Source organism: Dromiciops gliroides, chromosome 2 (genome assembly GCF_019393635.1).
Source record: "Dromiciops gliroides isolate mDroGli1 chromosome 2, mDroGli1.pri, whole genome shotgun sequence".
Lineage (NCBI taxonomy): Eukaryota > Metazoa > Chordata > Mammalia > Microbiotheria > Microbiotheriidae > Dromiciops > Dromiciops gliroides.
Window position 1 is genome coordinate 31,306,949 of NC_057862.1, and position 26,619 is coordinate 31,333,567.

A 26,619-nucleotide genomic window follows, 5' to 3' on the forward strand; every position below is an offset into this window, starting at 1 on the left:
GCATTCTCTGGATACTTAGGTTTATTGTCTGAAAATCTGTGGGGGATCTCATATGGGATAGCTGAACTCTCTCAGCTTAGAGCTAGACCTGCCAGAGAAGATTCTTTGGAGAACTAATTGGTGTTATTTATTGGCATACTGGGGCAAAACCTTGATTCTTAGATAAGCTGCATGAGTGACTGTACCATCTGGATTTTATATTAGTCCCCATGTCCAGGGAGCAAGGCATGGTCCCTCTCTCAATAACATTGTACTTGGGAAATACGGTGCACTCCTCATCTGCCAGACATTTGAGGAGAGATCCAACCCTGAAGACCTTGTCTGATGACTTGGTTGAGCTGTTTTTAGCCAGGCAAAACAGCAATTTTCCCTCTTGTTATGCCAAATACAACAGCCAAGTTTTTGTCAGAGAAATGCTGCTTACCTTGTCCCAGGTATCCAGGACTACACATCACTTGGGTCACGTCATCCTGTGTGAATTCTGTGATCTTGGTGACAGTGGACTGACCAGCCTTATTATGGCACTCCAAGAGATTGGACTGGACATCAGAATTAGACTGTTAGGCTGCACTGCTGATTCCTCTCCACAGGGTTTTCTCTACTATGCCATAGAAACCTCTTCAACTCCTCCCCTGTTGTCTCCCCTTCTGATTGGCTGGTTTCTCCCAAAACCTTCCATTTAATAGGGAGGCTCAGGTCAATGTTGTCTTCATTTCTCTTTCCTGCTGACTCATATCCACAGGACTTTTCTCTATCCTGCTCCAGAGTGAAGTACCTTTCCCTCCCTCTTTTATGTTGTCTTCCTCCAACAGACTATCTGTTTCTTGAGGGCAGGGACTGTCTTTCTTTTTTTTTCTTCTTTTTTTTTTTAGGGACTGTCTTTCTGCTTGGCTTAGCAAGATGGTGCAGTGGATAGAGCACCGGCCCTATTGCTAGATTGCTAGGCAAAGCAAACATGGTTAGAGCCTTCAATGCATTTTTTGTTTGTTTTTTGTTTTTTTTGTAGGCAATGGGGGTTAAGTGACTTGCCCAGTGTCACACAGCTAGTAAGTGTCAAGTGTCTGAGGCCACATTTGAACTCAGGTACTCCTGAATTCAGGGCCGGTGCTTTAACCACTGCACCATCTAGCTGCCCCAATGCCATCTAGCTGCCCCCAATGCATTTTTTAAAAAAAATCTAGCAAAGGGAAATAAGACTTGCACATATATACCATTATACAAATTAAAATATGTATACAAGAAGCAGCTAGGTGACTCAGTGGATAGAGTACCGGGGCCTGGAGTCAGGAAGACCTGAGTTCCAATCTGGTCTCTGATACTAGCTATGTAACTGTGAGCAAGTCACTTAATGTCTTTGAGCCTCAGTTTCTTTTTGTGTCAAATAGGAATAATAATAACTGTAACACATGCCTGCCTTGAAGATCAAATAAGAAATTGTGTGTAGAATGATGTCAAATTTTAAGTAATCTATATATGGGTTGTTATTTTAAGAGAAGTGCAGTTTTGGATTAGGTGAATGAGAAGTTATTTCCAGATAGGGGATTCAGGAAAAGTTTCATGAAGTAGAACACTTGGCCTTAAAGGAGGGTCAGGAAACACAGCAGGCAAAGAAGTCTCCCTCACCTCACCCCCCCCAAAAAAATCTGCACCACGGCACAAAAGGGAAGTGTGGAATTTGTTGATATGGAAGATGAATAGTCCAGTTTGAGTAGAGCATAGAGTATAGAAAGAGGAGTACCATCAGATAAGGTTCCTCAGTTTGGTCCTTAAACAGCTGATTTGTGATCATTTAACGTGATATGATTATATCTTTGTGCTCAGAAGACCTGTCTTGCTTGAGCATGTCAGGATAGATGGGAGACAGGGAGACCTGTTAAGAGACTATTGCTGGTAGTCCAAGCAAGGGGTCATGGAGGTCTGAACTAGAATTGTTTCAGTAGAAATGCTATGGAGAGGACAAATATATGTATTACTATACTTATTAGGGGGTCAGCTAAGTGGTGCAGCAGATAGAGGGCTGGGCCTGGAGTCAGGAATCTCTGAGTTCAAATCCAGCCTTAGACACTGACTAGCTATATGACCCTGAGCAAATCACTTAACCCTGCATACTTCAGTTTCCTCATCTATGAAATAAGCTGGAGAAGGAAAAGCAGACCACTCCCATATCTTTGCCAAGAAAACCCCAAATGGGGTCAAGAACAGTGGGACACAACTGATTAACCACAACAACATACTTATTAGAGTCAGCATAGTATAATAGACAGATTCCCTCTGTGTGTGTGTGTGTGTGTGTGTGAGAAGTGAGCTATAATTAAAAAGTTGATTCGCTAATATTTAGATTGTCTAAACTTATGGTAGGTACATTGATGGTAGCTATGTTACCTGCATAGAATAGATATCAGTCAGCCTAGCTTTATTTACTTGTTTGGGGCAACTATTTCATCAGTTATGCCCTGAACATTAACTTTAAAGAAAAAGGTCCTCAGAAACAACCCCCATTTGCCAAATAGTCCATGTTGCCATAGAATAACAGACTCATAGATAATAGAATCATAGGATTTAGAAGCTAACTAAAGAAGTCTCTTTATTTTATAGGGAAGAGGATTCTGGCATTTTCAGGGTCAGAATGGGTGAAAAGTCAGAGCATAATTTCTTTTCTTTCTTTCTTTCTTTTTTAAAGTATACTGCACATTTCTCTTTCCCTCTCTCTGGATGTGGGTATTTTTCATCATGGGTCCTTTAGAATTGTCTTGGATCAGGGGCAGCTAGGTGGCGCAGTGGATAAAGCACTGGCCCTGGATTCAGGAGGACCTGAGTTCAAATCCAGTCTCAGACACTACATTTACTAGCTGTGTCACCCTGGGCAGGTCATTTAACCCTCATTGCCCCACCCCCCTCCAAAAAAATTGTCTTGATCAGAATAGCTAAGTCTTCTGTAGTTGATCACTGTGCAATATTGCTGTTACTGTGTACAATGTTCTCCTATTTGTGCTTACTTCGCTTTGTATCAATTCATGTAAGTCTTCCTGGGTTTTTCTGAAACCGTCCTGGAGAACATAATATCTAAACAATGATGTGAGGGGGGAAAGAAGACAATATTAACAAAATGCTTTGCCAACTTTAAAGCACTATATAAATTCTAATGATTATTATTATCAGGAACTGAGGTTCAGAGAGGATTAAATGTTGTATTTGTCAGTCAAGGTCATCCGAGTAAAAGTAACAGAGCCAGGATTTGAACCTGTGTCTTTAGTTCCAAATGTAGCCCTCTCCCTACCATTCCACAGAACAGAGCTACCTGTTCTCAAGCTTCACCTTTACCTCCTGTCTTCCTCAGACAAGTACAGAAGTCCTGAAGGGGCAACTGTGTTTGTCAGCCATATAGACAGGAAGACATGGAGCACAGAACATAACATCTGGAATCCAACTGGCCCCCAGGGAAAGGGTGGAGGGAATGGAGACTGTGAGACAGAGGTCCTAGGGGAGGAGTTGACTAGAGAGAGAAACAAAAGGACAGAAGAAAAGAAAAATAGGACTACCAAGTGCAGGCACCTAGACAGAGCTGAACTTATACTTGAAAGGTGGCACAAACCTATGATCCACAGTAGAGGATCATAAAAAAAATGCCCGTTTATGGTCATATTTGTTAGTTTGTCCCTTGTTTCTACTGAAGTCTTCTGTTGTGAGATTTGGGGGAAGGTTTTTATTACTCTTCTTTCCTGGTATTTGACATGAGCATTAAGTTGTACCTGTAATCTGAGGGTTTGAGTTTAGCCTGAGATCTAGTTTTCAGAGAATATTATATTTCAAAGTTTGACTGCCAAAAGCTTAGTATTTGTAATCCCTAGGGCCAGGATTACCCCTACTATAAAAAATCATGCTCTTGGTTTGATCCTCACCCATGCTGGCCCTAAAATATTAGATTCCTCTTTATTCCTTCCACTCAGACTGATCTGTCCTGCCTCTATACCATTGTAGATGCCATCTTCTATTACTAGAACAAGACTCTCCCATCTTTGTCTATTGGCATCCTTCCCCACCTTCAAGACACAGTTGAGGATTTAGATGGTATCAGGCTGAAAGTTCTCTGCAGATTGGGCCTATATTCTTTGTCTCTTTGGCATTCCCAGCCCCTAACTGGCTCTGTGTTGCTCACATCTGCCCTAGGCTTCTCTTTCCATTGCCCTCCGTTTGATATTCATTTTCAACTTTTTTGGAGTCTGTACTATTTCAGAGCTTGCAGCCACACACCAGTGGTAGAATATGAATATTAGAAAGATAGGCCCTTTTTCCAGAAGTGTGTGGGGGGATCATTAAAGGAACTCTGCAGTTTTCTGCAGCACCCCCCCCCCCCACTTCTCTTGTTTACTTCTGGGCTCCACTTGTTCATTTGTTATTTTTTCAGTTATACTCATGGACAAGCTCTGGAGTAAAAGATATCATCAGAGAAATGTGTGACAGGATAGGAAGATGAGTAAGAGTGAGCAATGACAGGTGGGACACTAGAATTATACAACATCAGCAGAAGGTGAGGGATGTCCTCCCTGTGACAGATGATGGCAGGACATGGACAGGAGGGACCCAGAATGCATAGATGTGGCTGGCTTGTGATCTTGGTAACTGGAGAGAAAATTCAAGCTGATGAGATCACAGAATCCATTTGAGTATCTTTCAGACTAAGTGTTCTCTAACCTAGTAGGGATATAAAACATGTTTGTGGAATTGAAATGATCCTTCATTTTCCTTCCAGCAATGCCCTCTTTCTCTCGATCTCTCTGTCAGGCTCTCTACTTAGAATCTGTCTGTTTCATTTAGGGTTGGTTGACTGGTTGAATAAATAGCAGAGGCAAGATTTGAATCCAGGCCTTCCTGTGTCCAAGTGTAGCACTGTATCCATGTTCCCAGGCTGCAGGCTACCCTACTCCTACCTCTCAAGCTGGAATTACTGTCATTAAATCTTTGCTTACTTCTGGGAACCAAGATTTACCTTTTACAAATCAAAAGACTAATGTCACAATCAAATCTATTAGCAGAATTGGGTTCCTAGACTGGTTGTAGATTCACTCAACTAAGTTGCAGCACCCCTAGACAAGAAAGGAATTGAGCTGGGCTTTGCATATTTCTGATTAAAAAAAAAATTAGTGTTGTCTGATAATTACCTTTGTGGTCAAATTGTCATCTTTTCATTGAACTATTAACTCACTAGATAGGAGATTGTGAATGAAATGGCTCTAGCCACCAGCAGCTACCAGTCTATTCTGTTTCAACATGTACAGCTCTGAGGGTCAGAATCACCCTGGGCCTTTGGTCACTTTCATAAAGTCCCCCATCCAGCAAGGATCAGATCAGGCTTTATTTATTAACTCATTTTACACAACAATGCACACAGATCCACAGTGTTATTTATCACCCTCATAAGTGTTTTGAATGGTGAAAATATTATGGACTCGTGTTTTCAGCTTCGTTTTTTGGAGTTATTTGAAACTGGCTTTTATTCTTGTGTTTTGATTCCTTTTAAGGGGGGAAAAAAAAGAACCAGGTGAGAAATAGTCCAGGTATGACTATAATTAGTGTACATCAGTGTTGTTTTATTAAATATGGTAACACTCTAGGAATGATTTATGGGATGTTTTAGAAATGAATTTAGTTATCATAGGAAACTTTTCTGTAATTTAGAAACAAAACATCAATGTCAGATTTGTTTTTTATCCCCTTCCACAGAGAAAAGCTTCAGTTGCCCTTAAAGCTATTTCCAGCTTAGGTTGTCAGGATTTGAATCGGTCTTAGAATTTATCAGCTTCATTACATGTGTTTTAGTGAGGCTTGAGACCTCAGTTCCCCTCCCCCATTGTCAAATACGGGTTTTTCTTGAAAGATTTCTTTTTGGACGTGTGGGCTGGGGTAGTGATTGGGAGTTTAAAAGAGGTAGTGGTAGAGACAGCTTTGGAGGCTGGTTAGGAGATTGGTCAGCGCGCCCTACTTAGAATCTTGACTAAGAAAATGATTTGTGACTTGGTAGAGCAGGGGAAGGGATCTTTGGGATGATTTAGTCCAACCCCCTGGTTTATAGTGAAGTCCAATGAGGGGAAGTGACAAGCTCAAGGTTACACAGGTAATAAGTTGCAGAGACTGGATTTGAAAACAGCTTCTGACTACTCCAAGTTCAAGGTGGGGTTTGTAATTAAAATTCAGGCAGCCAGGTGGGCTCAGAGAAGGTAGGGGTAGAAAGTGCAAAGTCTTTTTGCTATGCTTCCGGGACTAACCCTCTAGCGATGCGTTCGTTATCTAGACGGCTGGTGCTTCGGGCAGTCGGTCCAGCACACCAAGTGGGCCTCTTCCTTCGGCTACAGGGAGGCGGGGGAGGTATGTGGGGGACTGGGCGTCTGTCGCGTCGGTACCAGGGGCCCAAGGTGGGGAATGTCAGGGAGAAGTATGGGAAGCGAAGCAGGGTCTCCGTTCGGCCGTTCGAGAACTGAGGTGGGAAGGCTCTCTTCGAACGCTTGATCCTTGGCAGCCTAGCTAGGTGGGCTGTATCCTTGCAAGGCAGGGGCTGGCACCTGCTATGTGGCCGACCGGCCTCGCTGCTCCGCCGTGGGAATGAAGGCTCGGGGACCCCTGCCCAGCTCGCGGGAAGCTTTTAATGAAGCTGATGATCTGGCTTTTGTCCGGAAGCCCGGCTTCTGAGCCTCGGGCTTGGGGCGGGGGGAGGGATGGTGGGGGAAAGGACGGGGGTGGGGGGGGGAAGAGAGCTGGGGGGTTGCTATGGGAAAGAAAAGGTCAGCACAAGTGGCTGCGGAGACTGAGGACCAAGCTTTCCCTCGGTCCTTCCGCACGGTAGGAAGGAAGTGCGTTGTAGGAAGCTTCCCTTCCCTTTCTCTGTCATTGCTGCCATTATCATCTGAATGTGCTCTCACTCACCCGTAGACGTTTATTGACCGAAATCTAATGGCTCGGGGTGGCTTAGCGTGAGGGGCCCCGCGCCTGCTGCCGCCGCCGCCGCTGCTGCTATTGCTGCTGCAGAGGTGTGGTTAGCGGAGGAAGGAGCCCGGAAGCCCCACGCCAGCCGAGGGAGCGGGGCTGCGCCAGGCGAGGCGGGCGAGCTTGTCCTCAAATAACCTCCCCCGCCTTTAAATAGAGCTAATATGGAGCCTTGCCTTATAAAGTCAAACAGCACCGCACCTCGCCGAGCCCGGGCCGCCCTCAGGTCTCAGCGCCCCCACCCCCACCCCTCTGCCCGCCTCTAGCCAGGGTGACAGCCGCCCGCACCCCCGGGGGCCCCGCCGGAGGTCGCCGCCCGGGGCTTGCCAGGCCCGGCCCGGCGGCCGTCCCCGCGGGGCGCGCGGCGGCGCGGCGGGGCGGGGTAGGGGGCTCGCGGTGCATTGTGTATGCGGGGGCCTCGGTTGGCGGCGGCGGCGGCGCAGCCCAGATCCTGGGCCGCCCACTCCATGCCGCAGCTTGGGGCCGCCTGGGTCCCGCCGAGGTGGGGAAGAGTCAAGCCTGTACAGGCGGTCCTTTGTCTGGGCCCGGCTCGGTAGCGGCGGCGGCGGCGGCGGCGGCCGAGACGGGGCCCGGCAGAGGCTAGCGGAGCCGAGCCGAGCCGATCCCGTCCAGGAAAGCGCCGGCCGCCCGGCTATCCGGCTGCCCGCCGCCCGGCCGCCCGGGCTGCCATTGGCTGCACCGCACCCCCTCTTCTGGGGCTGTTTCTGCAGGACGCATGCCGGGCGCGCCGTCGCTGTCCGCGGGGCCGGCCGGCCGGGGCCGCTTCGGGTCACCATGAGCCCGAGTCCCCCGAGCGCTCGGCTGAACGGCCCCGCGGTGGAGGCGGCGGCGGCTGCAGGAGCAGGCAAGATGGCTCCCTCGTGGGCTGGGCTGGGCTGGGCTGGGGAGAAGGACCCACTGGGGAGGGGGGGGGGTGCTGATGGGGGTGGGGGAAGGTGGGCTGCCCGGCGGCGTCTGGGGGAAGACTGCAAGTAGAACATTTGCACCACGGTTGTTTTTTTTGAAGTTCCGCCCATTCAACGTGTTTGCGGCTCGAAGCATACAAAGAGTTTTGCGGGGCAGTTGTCATTGATTGGAAGGGGGCACTTGGCTCTTTTCTCTCGCTCTCTAACCGAGGCTCATTATGCTATTTGATTTTTTTAGGTTATAAAGGAAAACAAGAGACCCCAGAGGGAAAAGAAGCCCAAAGTTTTAAAGGTAACTGGTTATTGATTTAATCACAATTGTTTTTCCATCTTTATATAGTATTTTTCTAGTCACTTGGGATAAATTTGGAGCTAAGTGCAAGCGATAAATCCTTTGGTTTTTTGACTTGCTAAATGAAAATTTTAAAACCCTGAAGTACATTTTCTTAATGTGGTACTGCCCAAGGCACACGTTTGCGTCCTTTCTTTCCAGTGGTGCATCAGGCTATGTAATGGAAAGTTTATTTAGCAGCACGGCAAAGGAAATACATTTTTTTTGGCCACCGTGAATTTCAGTATTTGTGTTTACTTCCATCAATGCAGATTTAAGCTTTCCGGGAGTTACTTAAAGTAGACGGCAATGACATTGCTTTCTGAATTAAATGCCATATGAGGTATGATTTAAAGTTCTGATATCTTTCAATTCAATTTGTTAACCCTTCGTGATTTGTAGTAAAAGTATAATGGTATAAGCAGGATTCTTCTCATACAGTCTTTAATTTTGATAATTATTCATGGGACTGTGGGAGTGTGTAGACTGCTGAAATATTTTCAGTGAAATGGTTAATGCCTTAATAGCAGCCTAACTTATTAATTGTATATGGGGCTTGAAAGGGTTAATATAAATCGCAGGTTTTACAAGGCATTACTAAAAGTAGATTCAAAGCTATGCTCCTATAAGCTAGATTCAGTATAAGCATAACTGTGCTTATTTTTAAAGGCTACAAATTAGCTCAGAGTGAGAATGGGAATATTGTTATAAATATGAACAGGCTGAGCAAACACCCTAAGTAACTAAAGAGGCTGATGTAACAAAACTACTGGGTTTATATAAAAAAAAAAAAGCAAAACCGTGTACTTGTGATTGTTTTGTCAGTAAAATGGTTACTGTGTGTCACCAGCTGGATAACCTTTTACAAGAGCGCAATAAAAATTGACAGGTTGAACAAGATGCCATTGTGACTGTTGCAAAAATAAAGAAATTGTATATTTTTTGTTTTATGAACTGTATACAAGTGATTCAAAATATGCAAGACAGGGATTATGACATTTTGAGTAGGTTTCAGGGAGGTCTGTCCCAAGGAAAACCCCAACTTTGAAATCTATCTGTCATTTCCTGATCACTTTGGGGCCTATGGGCATGTAGTATTAGAAGGTACAGTCACATCAACTCTATAAGATTCTTTTTTCAAAATCAGCACCTACTTCTGCTTCATTTCATTCCTATCCCCACCAGAAGCAGTGATCTTGTGCTCATTATTTCCATCTCTTGACCAAATAATCAGACCACTGACTCATCCTGCTGAGGTCTGGGCCTTCTGCTTAGCTATTTGTGGTCCTGTCGGATCTAGACTGTAATTCAGATGGTCAGTCTATTTAATGACCAAAGAAAATGACTTCTTTCCTTTCCCTCTCTTTCCTTCTTCCCTTCCCTCCCTTGTTCTCCTTTCTTTTTCCCCCCTCCATATCAGCACAGAGATATAGGCATAAATATGACAGACTGAAGTAACAGAAAGAAAGATTAGAATGGAAGGTTTAAATTTGCTTTGAAAATCACCACTACCCTATTTGCCTAAGCCAGGAGGGGATTTGTGCCTGGTCAGTTTTATGTTATCATCTTTTAGTAACTAAGCACATAGTTGGGTATGTAGTTGATGTTCAGTAAAAACTCTTAGGTTGATAATCATGCACTCGTGTGTGCGCACTCTCTCCATATATTATTTCCATATACTGTACACACATTTATACATATACATATATACACACACATGTAGTTAGATATTATCAAATAACTTCTTTTTAATGAATAAAATTACTCATGCATAAATTCTCTTTTGGTCTGGCTAAGTAGAGTATTGACAATTCTTAAAGCAGATTCAGATCTTCACATTCTCTCTTCCCTCCATTAAGTAGGGTAGTTGTGTCATTAAAAACATGCCTGATCTTTCTGTACTGAATATACCCATCTCTTCATTTCATAAGGTCAGAGGTTGAGGAGAACTTTTCCCCCTCAGCTCTGATCAAAATGCTACATTCTTGGAAGATACAAGAAATGGGGGGAAGGGGGGAGGAGGGAGGGGATAATGCTAATTACATTGGCCAAATGTGTAGCCCTTCTACTGTTGAAGCTTATTCCATTGACTCTGTAAAGATAGTCTTACTGTTTTGGAAGAGAGTGCATTTTTATGTTGATTCCATTAGACTTCACGCATCTTGTCTCCTGAAGTGAATCTCCATAATAAACAGACAGTGCCTTTTCATTGCATTTTGACTGTACTCCCCTGCAGCTGTGTAAAGGGCTTTGGGCAAAGTGCTTCTTCCTAGCCCTTGGTTTTAGTAAGCAGTCACATGGGGTCAGCCACAGCAAGCCTTAGTCAATCCTGGTGCCTCAACTTTTCAGCTGAATAATTAGGGGCTGTTAGATGAATGTATTGAAATTTCCTAAAAGGATTTGAGGAAGTTGGTGATGCCATTGGCATTTAAAAATATCTTCCCTTTGAGTTAAGGGTCTTGTTGTTTTCCTAAAGTCCTTTACTTTGTCCAAATGTAAGTAATTTAGTTCTTGCACATGTACTGTCTAATGTATAAATTTATGGAGATTGTGTAGTTTGGATGACTGAATCTGTAATTTGAGGAACATCTTTTAAATGAAAGTTTCTAGTGTTAGGACTTGGGGTTGGGGGAGGGGATCTTCCTTGCTGCCAGCCTCAGGACCAAGGGTGAGAGAAGACCCAGGTCTGATGTCTCACCTTTTATAATTGCCTGCCTTCGCACTGTGAAGAACATCCCTTCAACTTTTTGAAGTGTTACTTTCAAGTTGGGGTGATCTTTAGATCTCTTCATCTCTGTTGGAAGAACCCTACACTTGCACTTTCCCTCCCACCCCCCAGTTTGTCCGAAGATAGTTGGATGTGTAAGGAAGAGCCTCACCCAAGTATTCTTTTATGGATGCCTTCAAGTTCAAGGTATGATCGGAAATTTGCCCTATCTGGGCCAGTTTTAGCTTCAGGGCCTGGGTAGTATCTGGTTGTCTGAAGGGTATGTTCAACTGACACCATATTGAAATATGTGTTGGGACCTCCTCTGCCCCTGCCCCTCTTTTTCAAAAAAACAAAATGCTAATGTGATGTTCCAACAAGACACAAACATTTAAACATTGCACATAGCAAGAAATGAAAAGGTTGGCTCATTGAGGGGAAAAACATCCCATTCTGTGACCCTTCCCAACGTCCCCAGTTGTCATCTGTCAAAAGTATTCTGGTAACTCCAAGGGGGATTGGATGAGGGGGTGTGGAGGACTCTTGAACTACTCATAGCCATGATTAGAAAAACAACTTCAGGTTGATGTCCTCCCACCAGAAGGTCCATAGTGTCATTTTCATGTATATTGTTATTAGTTCAGTGAGTGCATTTCATTGAGCCTTGATTGGGATAGAGTTGAGTGGTTTTGTGTCTGGGTGTTTATGATGGGTTTTTGTTTTGTATTAGCAGGCTTTGAAATGTACTTTTTGCAAAGTTTCTAGTCCATATTGGGAATCAGGCCCACTGCCTTTGCAGTTGACATTTTTTCCCCCACGGAAAATGTTTCTGTAGAGTTTAGGGTTGAGAAATTGATTTCCATCATTCCCTCTCCCAAGTTATTTACAGTTCAGCTTATCTAGTAGCTAACTGCTGAAGGCAGCATGGTGGTCAAAATAGTATTGGACCAGGAATCAACTCTGTAGAGATAATTCTATCTCTAGATAACCTGCTACATATGGCCATGGGCAGGCAGATTACCTGAGCTCTGAGTCTTAGTTTTCTCATCTGTAAAATGAGGGGGTTGTGCTTAGTGAGTGTTTAAGCCCTTTCCTGCTTACTACTACTATGCATTATTTTGTTTACAAGTGAAAAATACCAAGACAAGGCTATGGGTAGAATTAAGGTATGTTGCTTATTCATTCTCAGAGGCAGAACTACCCACCCCCCACCCCCCTTTCTGGACAGATCTGGTTTACAACGCACAGACCTGATGTGAAAATATAATTTCAGGATAACAATCCTATACCTACCAAAAAACAAACAAAACTCTTCGGTAAACATTCAGAAATCTTATAGATATAGATCTAGTAAAGAAAACAATTCATCTTCCGACCCTTCTGCTAGATTCTGCATGAATGATAGTCAGTCCTCAAAGTTCCCTTCACTGATGGAGATGCTGAAAGAAGATGATGATCTGTGGAGTGACCGGGTTTCATTCAGCAATATTATGAATATTATGCTTTTCTCCATGTACTTCGTGACTGTTCTTAATAGGAGGATTGGGCTGTAGACAGTTCTGAGGAGGAAAGGAAAAGGGAATTTTTTTTGGACTGGTTTAACCTAATTTATTGGCAAGCTCGAAACAATGAAGCTATTTGCCCTTTTCTTTTTATCCTATAATTAAATGTTATTATATTGTGACTAAATGGAAGCTGCCCCTCCCATTTCTTGAGATAACTTTGTTTTGAATATCACTAAAGAGGGAGATTTCTAGGTACCACAGTTGCCTGTCTTAATTCTGGTTATAATGTAACCTTATGTGACCTTTAACAACATTGTTACATTTCAAAGAGCCAGAAATTAACAAATGTTCCTTTAAAACACACACACACACACACACACACACACAAGAGGGGCCCCTAGGTGGCACAGTGGATAGAGCACCAGCCCTGAAGTCAGGAGGACCTGAATTCAAATCCTGCCTCAGACACTTAACACTTGCTAGCTGTGTGACCCTAGGCAAGTCACTTAACCCCAATTGCCTCCCCCCCAAATTTAAAACACACACACACACACACACACACACACAAGCTGTTAAAGTATCCGACTGCTTTCTAATAAACTTAGATTGAATCGAGACCATTTGCCATTTCCAGGTTGTGACTGATGTTAACCAAAGATGTCCTGAATGGCACAATTGATGTTTATAATTTAGGTCTTTGGTTTGTTTATTTTGTTTTGTCTAAGACAGAAAATCTTTAGGATTTAGATTTCCACCAAGTGGTCTTATTCAGAAGGAAGAAGATAGTAATTTCTGCTATTAGAGCTACTAAATCTTATCAAATACTACCTTGCTTTTGCTTGTTTGTTTAATCTGGGCAATGAAGGTTAAGTGACTTGCCCAGGGTCACACAGCTAGTAAGTGTCAAGTGTCTGAGGCTGGATTTGAACTCTGGTACTCTTGAATCTAGGGCCAGTGCTCTATCCACTGCCCCACCTAGCTGCCCCTGTTGCTTTTGTTTTTTAAACTTCATGTTGCCAATTTTTGTTTTTATGCCTGTCTCCTACAGGAAAAAAAAAAAGGATCAGAGAAATTATTTGCATAATTTCTCCTACAGGAAAAACCAGATCAGAGACAGACAGGAAAAACATAGTACCAGTTTATTTGTCCCAAGAACAAGTAGGCATGATCATGTGGAGACCCCTTCCAAAGAAGGAGCTCAAAGACTCCCTCTTTCTGAGGGTATATAATGTTCCTTTGTTCACTGGTTACAGAATGTTATCAGTTTCATTAGCATGAAGCTAAAAGTAAATACTATGACAAGAATGGATGTAATGCAAATCAGTTTAACAATATCAACAAGTATATAGGAAATATCAGTTTGATAGTTTGACTTAACAGAAACACTATGATAAGATTATATGATTCCCCCCAAAATAGGGTTTGGCAAGGAGGAGGATGTCCAAATGTTTTTACAAGATAGGGACTTACTATCCTGGGGAAAGATGTCAGCAGATAGGGACTTATCTGCTAGCTATCCGGGTTCAGTTTGAAGTTCAGTCAAAGGACATTTTTCTCCTATTAATCCAGGGTTTCATAAAATCCTTTTAGATAATAAGGCAATTCCATCAAATCCAGGTGGTCCATAAATTCATTATAACAATGTCAACACTGAGACATTTTTTTTAATTAAAAAAATTAAACACATTCATGAGTCATTTTTTAAAAAAATTGTTTTATAAAGTGCTGCTGGGTAAAGAAGATACCTTGGTCTTCTATATTTAAAGTGTGGCATCAAATGAACTAAACCTGGCAATAGAGTGGAGAGAGGTTCATATCCCAACTCTTGGACCATTGCAAGCTACTAAACAAATTCTTGAGCATTTATTCCTTTTTGATACCATCTTATGCCTATGATCAGGTCATGTATTTGGAAAGAGAATCTGTGACTTTTGTACCAAGCTTGAAATTTTCTATTTATAATTTTTTTTTTGGTAATTTCTTTGGTTTGGTAATTTCCAGCAAAAAGCAAACAAACAAACAAAAACTCCCTCTATTAAGTAGCAAATAGGCAATTATTAAGTGACAAATCATCTTAAAGAATTGGGATGGGGAGGGGGCAGCTAGGTGGCGAAGTAGATAAAGCACCGGCCCTGGATTCAGGAGGACCTGAGTTCAAATTTGACCTCAGACACTTGACACTTACTAGCTGTGTGACCCTGGGCAAGTCACTTAACTCTAACTGCCTCACCAAAAAACAAAGAAACAAAGAATTGGGATGGGAGCAAAGTAGCACTGAGCTGTAAAAGGTCACATGACCAGTATGTATGTATCAAAGGAGGTTTAATCTTAGAAATTCCCTGAATTTGAGGCTGGCCTTCTCCACTTCTTTAGGTTTAAAAATAAGTATCCAAATTATAGAAATTAATTGTTAAGAGATTTCTGTGGGCTTCTAGGTAACTAACAAATTTAACTGAAAGTAACTTTTTAACTAGCTGAGAAAATGTTCAGTAATTTTCATTTCTGAAATTTTACATCTAGAATAATTAACCATCTTTTTATTAACTTGGTAAGATTATGCCTATCGTTATTGTGGGGTGTTTTTTTTTGGGGGGGGGAGGAGAATTTGTATCCCATAAAGCTTGTTCATGCATTTAAAAATATTGGATATGATGTCTCCTAATAATCTTGAAAAAATGAGGAATAGTTGTCAAATATGGGGATTTTAAGTGATCAAGACATTTTGGTTTTTTCCCTCAACATCTATATACAAAAATTTATGTATTCCAGGACCAAAAATTCTGTACTAAAGCCTGAAACATGTGGAAGGAAAAAAAATTCATTATCCTAATGTTTTAAATATATCATATATAGCAGTGGTGTCAAACTCATATAGGATCCTTGTGGGTCATGTATTGACTTAGAAAATCATAAATTAACATTATCTATATTGTATTGTATTTTTTTTTTAGTGAGGCAAGTGGGGTTAAGTGACTTGCCCAGGGTCACACAGCTAGTAAGTGTTAAGTGTCTGAGGCTGGCTTTGAACTCAGGTCCTCCTGACTCCAGGGCCAGTGCTCTATCCACTGCGCCACCTAGCTGCCCCTTATTGTATTGTATTTTTCAAAATTTTGTTAAACATTTCCCAATTCCATTTTAATCTGGTTCCTGTGTTTACCAGTTTTGCCAGTGGCCAACAAGTTTGACACCTCTGGTGTAGAAAAATCAGCCAGGAACTAGGAATAGGTTTGTATAAGAGTGTTTGATATATGAGTACATTTCAGAAAGGTTAGAGGGTGACACTTGCTAAATTTCCTCAGCTATTGTTACTAAAGTAATTATCTTTCCCCCCCCAAATCCTCTTCTCTTCCTAACTTTCCTCTGTTGTTGTTGTTCAGTCATTTCAGTTTTGTCTTACTCTTTGTAACCACATCTGGAGTTTTCTTGGCAAAGGTATTGGAGTAGTTTGCCATTTCCTTCTCCAGCTCATTTTACAAAAGAGGAAACTGAGGCAAACAGAGTTAGGTCATTTGCTCAGGGTGATTTGCTTGTTCATTCTCAGTGGCAGAACTTTTTTCCCCCCACCTTCTGTATAGATCTGATTTACAAAGCACAGACCTGATGTGAAAATATAATTTCAGGATAACAATCCTACACCTACCAAAAAACAAACAAAACAACTAGTAAGTGTCTGAGGCCAGATTTGAACAGAGGTCTTCTTGATTCCAGACCTTATGCTCTATCCACTGAACTACCTAGGTGCCCCAATTTCCCTATTACTGTTGAGAATATAGTGCTACCATTTCCCCAGTCACCCAGGCTCCCAACTTAGGGGTCATTCTTGACTCCTCACTCTCTCCCAACCCACATATCTAATTAATGGTCAAGTCCTGTCATTTTTACCTCCATAACCTCTCCTGTATTTCCTCCCATCCCCCCACTCCTTTCTCTCCTTTGACACTGCAACCACCCTGGTACAGGCCTCATATCTGGAGAAGAGAAGAGAAGAGATGGGACACATACAGGAGTACCTGGAGGCAGGAAGACCAGCATGCTGGTTGATCTCCCTGCCTCAAGCCTCTCAGAGCTACCATCCATACTTCACTGAACTGTCAAATTGACGTCCCTCAAATATAGGTTTGATCACATCACTCCTCTATTCCATAAACTCTAAAGACTCCCTATTACCTCCAGTATCAAATATAAAATCTTCTAGTTGCCTTTATTTTTTGCAGGGCAATAAGGATTAAGTGACATGTCCAGGGTCACACAGCTGTTAAGTGTCAAGTGTCTGAGGCCAGCTTTGAACTCAGGTCCTTCTGAATCCAGGGCCGGTGCTTTATCCACTGCACCATCTAGCTGCCCCCTCTAGTTGCCTTTAAAAGCCATTCATAACATGACACTTTCCTTCAGTTGTGTCTGATTCTGGGACCTCATGAAGCATAGCCAAGCAGGCCCTTCTAACCTCCACTGTTGCTCACAGTCTGTCCAAGCTCACAGGACCCCCTCCCCACGTTGCCCATCTTTTTACACTTTTCACTTCTCCACATACTCTGTGATCCAATGTCACTGCCTGTCCTCCATGTGATTCATTCTACATGATTTTATACATAACACTCCATCTCTTGACTCCCAAGTGTTTGCACTAGCTGCCCCCCTCCCCCACACCTGAAACACTTCCTCTTCTGCTTCTCCTCTACCTCCTCACTTCTCTGGCTTTCTTCAAGACTAAGCTAAAGCCCTCACCATCTGTGAGAAGCCTCCGCCAGTGCTTCCTCTTAGTGCCTTCTCTCTGTTGACTAAATCTGATTTATCCTGCATGTGTCTTGTGTGGATTAATTGTTTGCTTGCTGTCTCCTTGAGAGCAGAGACTGGTGTTTTTTTGCCTTTCTTTGTATCCCCACTGTACTTAGCAAATGTTGGTTAAGTATTATTTGCTTTTCTTGCCTGCATGAAGTTACTAGATTATTGAAAAATGAACCCTAACCACTTAAACACTTTTCACTTGGGGAGAGACATTGTCCTTGTACATATTACATGTTTGACTTGTGTTGCCATTCTAGGAAAGTTTATGTTTACACATGTATATACAATGTTTTACTTATGAGCTGAGTTTGGACTTCCTCTAGTCAAAGATTGCCAAAACACCTTGCCTGAAGGAATGTGTTTTGGGATTTTAAAAAAAAATACTTAAACTTGCATAGAGAAAATGTTTGAGATTATTGAAGTTGTTCATATGAAATGGTGATTTCCCAATTTAGTTTGTCTATTTTTACTTCTTGTTTCATTTTGTTGTCATTGTTCAATCATTTCAGTCATATCTGACTCTTTGTGATGCCATTCAAGGTTTTCTTGGCAAAGATACTGGAGTGGTTTGCATTTCCTTCTTCATTTCATATTACAGATTAGGAAGTGAGGCAAATGGGGTTAAGTGACTTGCCTAGGGTCACCCAGCTAGTTAAGTGTCTGAAGCTGAATTTGAACTCAGGAAGATGAGTCTTCTTGACTCTAAGTCTGGCACTATATCCAGTATACCACCTACCTGCTCCTTTAAAAGCAAGGTTATAGGGGCAGCTAGGTGGCCCAGTGGATAAAGCACCAGCCCTGGAATCAGGAGTACCTGAGTTCAAATCCGGCCTCAGACACTTAACACTTACTAGCTGTGTGACCCTGGGCAAGTCACTTAACCCCAATTGCCTCACTAAAAAACAAACAAAACAAAAAACAAAAACAAAGCAAGGTCATTAGATTTTGATCTTTTATCAGATTCTACAATAGATTATAAACTACTTGAGACTAGGAATTGTGACATATCCTTGTCTTCCTAACAGTGCCTTGCACATAGTAAGAACTTACTAGCCATTTAGTGAATGAATAACTATCACAAGCTGAGTTTGATCACTTATGTCACTAAAACTGTAGAACTTACAATTATAATAGTAAATCTTCAGTCAAAATCAGATATGCTTTGATGGGTGTGTTATCTATGTTCAGTGTGAACATTCCTTTTCTTGGGATAATTCTTTTTTTTTTTTTAATTTGCAGGGCAGTGGGGTTTAAGTGACTTACCCAGGGTCACACAGCCACTAAGTGTCAAGTGTCTGAGGGCAGATTTGAACTCAGGTACTCCTGAATTCAAGGCTGGTGAATTATCCACTGCGCCACCTAGCTGCCCCCACAATTCTTTTTTTTTTTTTTAAGGTGGATGATATTTGTACTAAGCATATAAAACATGTTGTATTCTTCCCCCAATACTGTGCCTACCTCAGCATTCTCTTAACTTAGTGAAGCACTAATGGGAAGTAGTAGGGAGCAATCCATTGTACATGGTGTGGTAGAGCCTCTGTTAAAATGAAGTACAGGTGGTCTGGTTAAAGTCTTGATCTTTGATTTAGTGATGCTTTCATTTATTAGTAATTTGTTGTGGTCACTGCTTCATGTAGAGTGCTCAGACTCCTTTGCTGAGTAACACACAAATGTCACATAGACCTTCCATTCCTAATTATGATAACTTCATGGTGGAGGTGGGCAAATTGAAAAGATGGCTGTAGATGGGTAAACTGAAAGGTGAAGGGGTCCCCCCACCATCTGAAATCAGGGAAGGGAAATCATAGTTGCTTATGACTTGAGGCAAGTCACTAGAAGTGACTGAGGTAAAAATCATATTGTCTTTAAAGGAGGACCTTGGAAATATAATGATTATGTCTTGATGGAAAAATATGATAATTTTTTTTAAAAGCACAAAAGAATTTCAACCTTACTTCCCTTGAGCCTGCCAGAGCTTATGCCTGTTACTCACATTAATCAACAATACAGACTTCCCGAAGTACAGTAAGAAACTTGTTAGGGGGATTTGATTGTGATTTGAATGACATCTACCTCTTCTCCACAGCTTATTTAAGAAACCTGATGTTTGAGAGCTTACAAACAATTCCTTCAGAGAATTGTGAGATGTTGTGTCTTCTGCCTTCATGAAGGCTTGTTTATCCAGTCCGTTGAATCAAAATAGTTCAGTTTCTTTTCTTTTTCATTCCCTTAGAAATCATTGCTTGACAAGATATAAAGGCAGCGAGGGCATGCCTCTTTATCTTTTTGTAAAACTAGTTAGTTAAAGAGATTGTCAACTGTATCATTCAGTTTATACCCAAATAACATATTCTTGCCTAAATTTAGGTCCAAGACAAATTTTGTCTTGGCACATGTGTTTGCAATGGGAGGGGGAAAAAGAGCTAACATTTAAAAAGAACTTTAACAGTTTGCAAAGTTATAGCTATCTAGTTAGCTAGTCTTATTTGATTCTCACAATGACCCTGAGGTGTAGGTAACCTACTTGTTAGAAAAATTCAAGCCAAATGTGTTGTCTAGGTGTTTGTAGCTCTGCTACTTGAAAATGTTTATTGCCTCTACTTTGTCTGGATTCTATTATCTTCTATATTTCAATGTCCTAGCGTAGATTCTCTAAGTCATCTTGGATCCTTTTAAAAGTCTCAGGTATATATTTTAAGTGAACAAAAACTGAAGCATTAATAGAGCTTTTAAATGATAAGAGAGAAACCATTATGGAGAAACCATAAATGCTGCTCTAAATATTCCATCTTGTGTTGAAGCCATTTAAAAATCCTAGAATGTGAGGGCAGCTAGGTGGCACAGTGGATAAAGAGCCGGCCCTGGATTCAGGAGTGCCTGAGTTCAAATATGGCCTCAGACCCTTGACACTTAATAGCTGTGTGACCCTGGCAAGTCACTTAACCCCCATTGCACTGCAAAAAAAAATAAAATCCTAGAATGTTCAGAAGTTTGCATGTTAGTTTGTTGGAAAAACTAGGAATCAGGCAGCAGTTTGAAAAATCAGTTTTCCCATGTGGGAACTTAGACATTGTCTACTCCCCCCTCCCCGTTCCCTTCCAAAAGAGAATGACAATAATCAGATTAATTTGCAAGATCTATTTTTCCTACTTTATTTCTTATCCGTCTCACACCTCAGAAGAAACGGGAGGGGAGAATTGAACAGGAACCCGTTTTCCCAAAGAATTGTATAATATTCTAGTCCTATGCCCCTTTATCTTGTTGTTTTTTTAAAAATAATCTTTCTGAGTGATTCTGAAGAATAACTCAACACATTAGCAATATTGGAAAGATAGGAAAAGAATGATGAACTACCTGTACTAATGGGCTTCTAAAGAGTAGGCGAGAAATTTGGTGAAATGGATTAGGAAGTCAGCCATGATCTCTGAGGGCTGAGGACCTGGGGTGGCTGCTGAAATTTTCTCCTGTACTGCACACCTATTAATTATGGAAGAAGCTATGGAGAGGCAAGAGGGAATTGTATTTTAGGCAAGAGGGATGTCGTAAGACTCTTGTTGCACCTTTGCTTTTAAAATAACAATTAATTTAAAGGTCTTGAATATTGACTCAGGAATTTATGCTCCCTCCTGGGTTCTAACCCTTCAGTTATTTTTAAATCTGGAGACAATACTTTTTGTAGTGAAACTGGGAGCTTGATCTTCTCCTTTCCTCTTCCCCCCACCCCCCAACTCATGATACTAGCCTTGCATAACTGGGACAGAGATGCAGCTACTTCTGGAAAAACACAGTAGCTGTTTTTAGACCTAGCAACAAAAGTGAGGAACAGAGATGGCCACATTGTAGCTTACTTAAATAGAATGGTTGGTGGGGCGGAATCTTGCAGTCTCTTGATATGGATTATCTCCAGTTTATCATTGTGCATTAAGTAGCATTATCTGCTGAGGACCAACCTTAAGAAAAAGGATTTGGACCTTTTAAGACTGCCATTTAGAAGCCACCTGTTTAGAACAGTTAGCACCTCGGTTGATAGCCTTCTTATTTTTTTTCTTTTAACTTTAACCTCTGAATTTTAGGCTTGAGAACTAATTGGGCAAAGGATTTCCCAACTAATTCAGGTCATGTTTCTCTAGGTGGGTAGAGAGAGGATGTCATTGGCAACATTCGTTTGTACAGTTTTGTCCCTATACCTGGTATGCGTGTCCTCTTCCCTTTTGCCTCAGAGAATCCCTGGCTTTTCTCTCTCTCTCTCTCTCTCTCTCTCTCTCTCTCTCTCTCTCTCTCTCTCTCTCTTTTCCCTGGCTTTTTTCAAAGTGTCTCTTCCTACATAAGACATTCTGCTTTGTGCACAGTAACAGCAACATTGCTCCATAATCAACTCTGATAGACTTAGCTCTTCTCAGCAATACAATGGTCCAAGACAATTCCAAAAGACCCATGATAGGATATGCTCTCCACACCCAGAGAAAGAACTGATGTAATCCGAATGCAGATCGGAGCATACTATTTTCACTTTTGCTGTGTGGCTTTTCCCTTTTGTTCTATTTCTTCTCTTAGAAGAATGTGGAAATATGTTTACACGATTGCACATATATAACCTATATCAGATTGCTTGTTGTCTTGGGGAGGGAGGGAAGGAGAAAAAAAATTTGTAACTCAAAATCTTATTTAAAATGAATGTTGAGGGGGCAGCTAGTTGGCGCAGTGGATAAAGCACCAGCCCTGGATTCAGGAGGCCCTGAGTTCAAATCTGGACTCAGACACTTGACACTTACTAGCTGTGTGACCCTGGGCAAGTCACTTAACCCCCATTGCCCTGCAAAAACAAAAACAAAAACAATAAAATGAATGTTGAAAAATATCTTTGGGGCAGCTAGGTGGCACAGTGGATAGAGCACCAGCCCTGGAGTCAGGAGGACCTGAGTTCAGATCTGTCCTCAGACACTTGACACTTATTAGCTGTGTGACTCTGGGCAAGTCACTTAACTCCAATTGCATCATGAAAAAAAAAAGAAAGAAAAGAAAAAGAAAAATATCTTTACAAGTAATTGGAAAAAAAATACTACTTTAAAAAAAGGCATACTTTGCTCTCCCCATTTGCTAATGTCCTCTCTCCCCATTGGCTTTATCTGTTAATTTTATCCTCCTCCTCCCCCCTTAGAATGTAAGGAAGCACTTTTGAGAGTAGCAATTGTGTGTGTGTGTGTGTGTGTGTGTGTGTGTGTGTGTGTACCTGGGGCCTGTCATTGCACATGTTACACAGGAGGTACTTAATAAATGCTCACAGAATGAACAAAAGAAGGAAGGAAAGCAGGAAGGAAGGAATGCTGTGCTTTGGCCAGAAAAAAAAAAAAGATGTGAATAGTGTTATGGATTGCCACTACCACGTTCAGCCATGCTTCTTCCATATTTTCTTCATACACTGAATATCTGCTTTGAAATATTTTTCTTTTTTTAATCATAAAGGTATTTTATTATTTTCTAGTTACATATAGAGATAGTTTTTAACATTTGTTTTTATAAGATTTCTAGTTTCGGGGCAGCTAGGTGGCGCAGTGGATAAAAGCATTGGCCTTGGATTCAGGAGTACCTGAGTTCAAACCTGGCCTCAGACACTTGACACTTACTAGCTGTGTGACCCCGGGCAAGTCACTTAACCCCCATTGCCCAGCAAAAAAAAAAAAAGATTTCTAGTTTCAAAATTTTCTCCCTCCCTCCCCCCCTCCCCAAGACAGCAGGCAATCTGATATAGGTTATATATGTACAATTACATTAAACAGAAATATTTTTCTTTAGATATTTTGTTTGTGACATTTTTTCCAGGTTGAATTTTATATTCTTGTAAAAAAAAATTCATGTGCTCACCCACTTTTCAGTTTAATCTGCATCATTAACATTTTCTTATATGTAAACAATGAACAAAACAATAAATTGAGCTCTGATTTTTAGCCACTGCCAATTCCTAAAGTGTAAATGCTGACAATGAGAAAGTTAACAAGCCAGTTAGATCTGGCTCCAGCACACCCCTGCTCAAATTTCTCCCCACTCCAGTCCATTCTTTGCTCAGCTGTTAAATTAATCTTCCTAAAGTATAAGACTGACCATGACATCCTCTCCTCCATTCAATAAACTTCAGTGGCTCTATTCAGAATCCTTCATAACCTGGCCCCCTCCTTCTTTTCCAGTCTTGTTGCACCTAACTCACTCTCATAGCTTTCAGCAATCAGGTTTTCACCTCCATTGCTATAATGAAAGTTTAAACAAAGTCAGCTGAGTCTTTGCTTCTTCTCAAGTCTAAGGATTAAAAAAAATTTGGGGTTTTTTTTTTGTTTGTTTTTGTTTTTTGGCCAGGCAGTGAGGGTTAAGTGACTTCCCCGGGGTCACACAGCTAGTAAGTGTCAAGTATCTGAGGCTGGATTTGAACCCAGGTCCTCCTGAATCCAGGGCTGGTGCTTTATCCACTGTGCCACCTAGCTGCCCACTAAAATTTTTTTTTTTTACTGAATTAGATTTTTTTTTTTGGTGAGGCATTTGGGGTTAAGTGACTTGCCCAGGGTCACACAGCTAGTAAGTGTCAAGGGTCTGAGGTCAGATTTGAACTCAGGTCCTCCTGAATTCAGGGCCAGTGCTCTATCTACTGTGCCACCTAGTCGTCCTAAATTTTTTTTTTAAGTTACAAATCTATGTAGTGTGTGAAGCAGAGTCTTAACATTTGAAGTATTTTTATTTGCCTTTAAAATAGTTTCCTTGGGAATATTTATTTAATTTTTCTTCTACTTTCGGTATTTGTAGCAGTCCTCTCATTTGGTATTATCCCCAAACACTATTAACCTGTTCTTTACACCCTTTCAGCTCATTGAGTAAAGTTGTTTGTTGATTTCAGCATTGATGCTGAGCCCTACATCAGTCTATCAGAGACCCCTGCAATAAAATATTCATGGCCATTTATCATTACCCTTTGTTTACCATAGATCAGCCAGTTTTGTACCAAGTGAATGCTCTTACCCAAACAAATTCAAACCAGTTTTGCAAGTAAAATTCCAGGCGGCTACAAACTGCCTTATAATTAATGTCCAAATGGACAACATCTGTTGAAATGTCTTCATCCCATGAGCTTTGGGTTTTGAAAAAACCCATCAGTAGAACTGTTGTCATCTCATTTGTTAGCAAACCTCAAAATGGCTCAGAGAGAGACAACTAAAGGGTATTTGGCCATATTCCAGAGAAGTTATGAATAGAGACTTTGGGGTGGAGGGGAGGGGTGTCAACTTCCAATTTAGCTATTCAGAAGAGAAGTTTGGGTTTTTGTTTTTTAATGACATGACAAAGCACCCTCTGGTGTTCCCAAACCAGGAAATATCATTTTCTCAGTGTTTTTGGTTTAATTTGGTTTGGTTTTTGAACTGGTATTAAACTCAACACATTGACTCTTGCCTTTGAGGCAAATACTAGATTCAAAGATGAAATTATTTCTAGCCCTTCATTGACCTTTATGGAAAATACCCACTTGAGAATCTCAATTCTGGCTCTTCTCATTTTCTAGGCTCTCTAGGAGTGATTCTTGGAATGTAAACTTGAGAGCAGGGAGCACTTGTTTTTGTCCTTGTATCCCCAGAACCTACACTGAGACCTGCAAGTAGTGGACATTTAATAAATGTTTTAACTACACTGAATTGAATTGGAGACTGCTTTGTGTGGCCCATCAGTAGTTAGTACTTTTATCTCATTATTTCCCATTTCCTGATTTCATCCTGCCTTTCCTTTTCCATTACTGGATTTTTCATGGGTTTTTTTTTTAATTTAAAAATTTTTTTTAGAGGCAATTGGGGTTAAGTGACTTGCCCAGGGTCACACAGCTAGTAAGTGTTAAGTGTCTGAGGCTGGATTTGAACTCAGGTCCTCCTGACTCCAAGGCCAGTGCTCTATCCACTGCGCCACCTAGCTTCCCCTTTTTCATGCTTTTAAAAATACTTCAGTCTGCACCTGATAAGTAGAGGAGTAAAAACCCCAAAGTGGTTGCTTTTGACATAAGTTCATTTTTCTTTATTTAAAAAAATTTGGGGGGGGAAATCTAGCTCTCTGATCTAGTTGTTACATCTTAAACTGACATGACTTAGATGATGAATCTCCCTTTATTGTCTTATTTAGCACCAGAACACCTTGTGAGGGAGGCAGTTGCAAGGATCCCTGGGTGGTGGCAGCATAATATATTTTGACACAGTGGGAGGTGAAAGAGCACTGCATTGGGAGTCAGAAGGATCTGGATTTGCGTTTCAGTTCTTCTGCTTGGTGGCTGCACACATTGGTCAAGGCACTTCATCTTGGGAAGTTGTGGGAATCAAGTGAGATAAGGACATAATATGTGTAAGTTGCTGTTGCTTTCTGTCTGGAGAAACCAAGATGTGCAGTGCCTGTTGGAAGCAATGGTATGTAGATTTATTTGTTTTTGTTTTTGTTTTTTGTTTTTTGTTAAGGCAATTGGGGTTAAGTGACTTGCCCAGGGTCACACAGCTAGTAAGTGTTAAGTGTCTGAGGCTGGATTTGAACTCAGGTCCTCCTGAATCCAGGGCCAGTGCTTTATCCACTCCGCCACCTAGCTGCCCTGGTATGTAGATTTAAAAAAACAAACAAACAACTGGGTTCAAATCTTATTTTTGATACGTAATTAGCAGTATGTCCATGGGCAAATAACTTTGCCTCAGTTTCTTCATCTGCAGTACGTGGATAAAATATCTGTAGTGTCTTCCTCACAAGCTTATTGTGACATTCAGATAAAATTATAGAGGGTGGATGTCCTAAAAGTCTTAGCACAGTTTTAAGCTATTAAGGCTTAAACACTTAAAATCACACTAAGATTTTGGGGGTGCCCTATATCAAGCACATTGCTGACTTGAAAACTATAGAAATATTCATTATTGTTATTATCATTTAGCCAATCAATGATAAGCAGTGCAATGGAGTGGATAGTGTGTCAACAAACATTTATCAGTCACAAAGAAAGGCAAAAGATGGGCCTTGCCCTCAAGGAGTTCCTATTCCAATGGGGGAGACAGCTTGCAGACAAGCTACAGACAGAATCATTTAGAGCTCAACAAAGATGATAGAGATTTGCAGCCTTGAAATCAAGAATACTATTCCTGCCTCTAACATGTGCTTATTGTATGGACCTGAGTAAGCCATTTAATCTCACATTGTTTCTAGGCCACTCTCAGAGACAGCAAATCATAGGAGCTGTGCTATGTACATTTACTTGCACAGTAGAAGCTCTTTGGATCACTGAAATCATTGGTCCAGCTCCCCAAATATGAAGTCTATCAATGGAAACATTTATGCTAGGATTTAGAAGATTGGGGATTGGATCTATTTCCAATCCTTGGATAAATCATTTCT

The 26,619-nt window shown here is 41.4% G+C and overlaps 1 protein-coding gene across 1 annotated transcript in view; it reads left to right on the forward strand.

The window, feature by feature from the left end:
- TET1 (tet methylcytosine dioxygenase 1) overlaps nt 1–26,619 on the forward strand; it is a 162,675-nt gene that overhangs the window by 30,349 nt on the left and 105,707 nt on the right. The window contains exon 2 of the mRNA XM_043984934.1: nt 8,143–8,196. Within this exon, the coding sequence (XP_043840869.1) occupies nt 8,143–8,196 (54 nt within the window). The remainder of the gene's footprint in view (nt 1–8,142; nt 8,197–26,619) is intronic.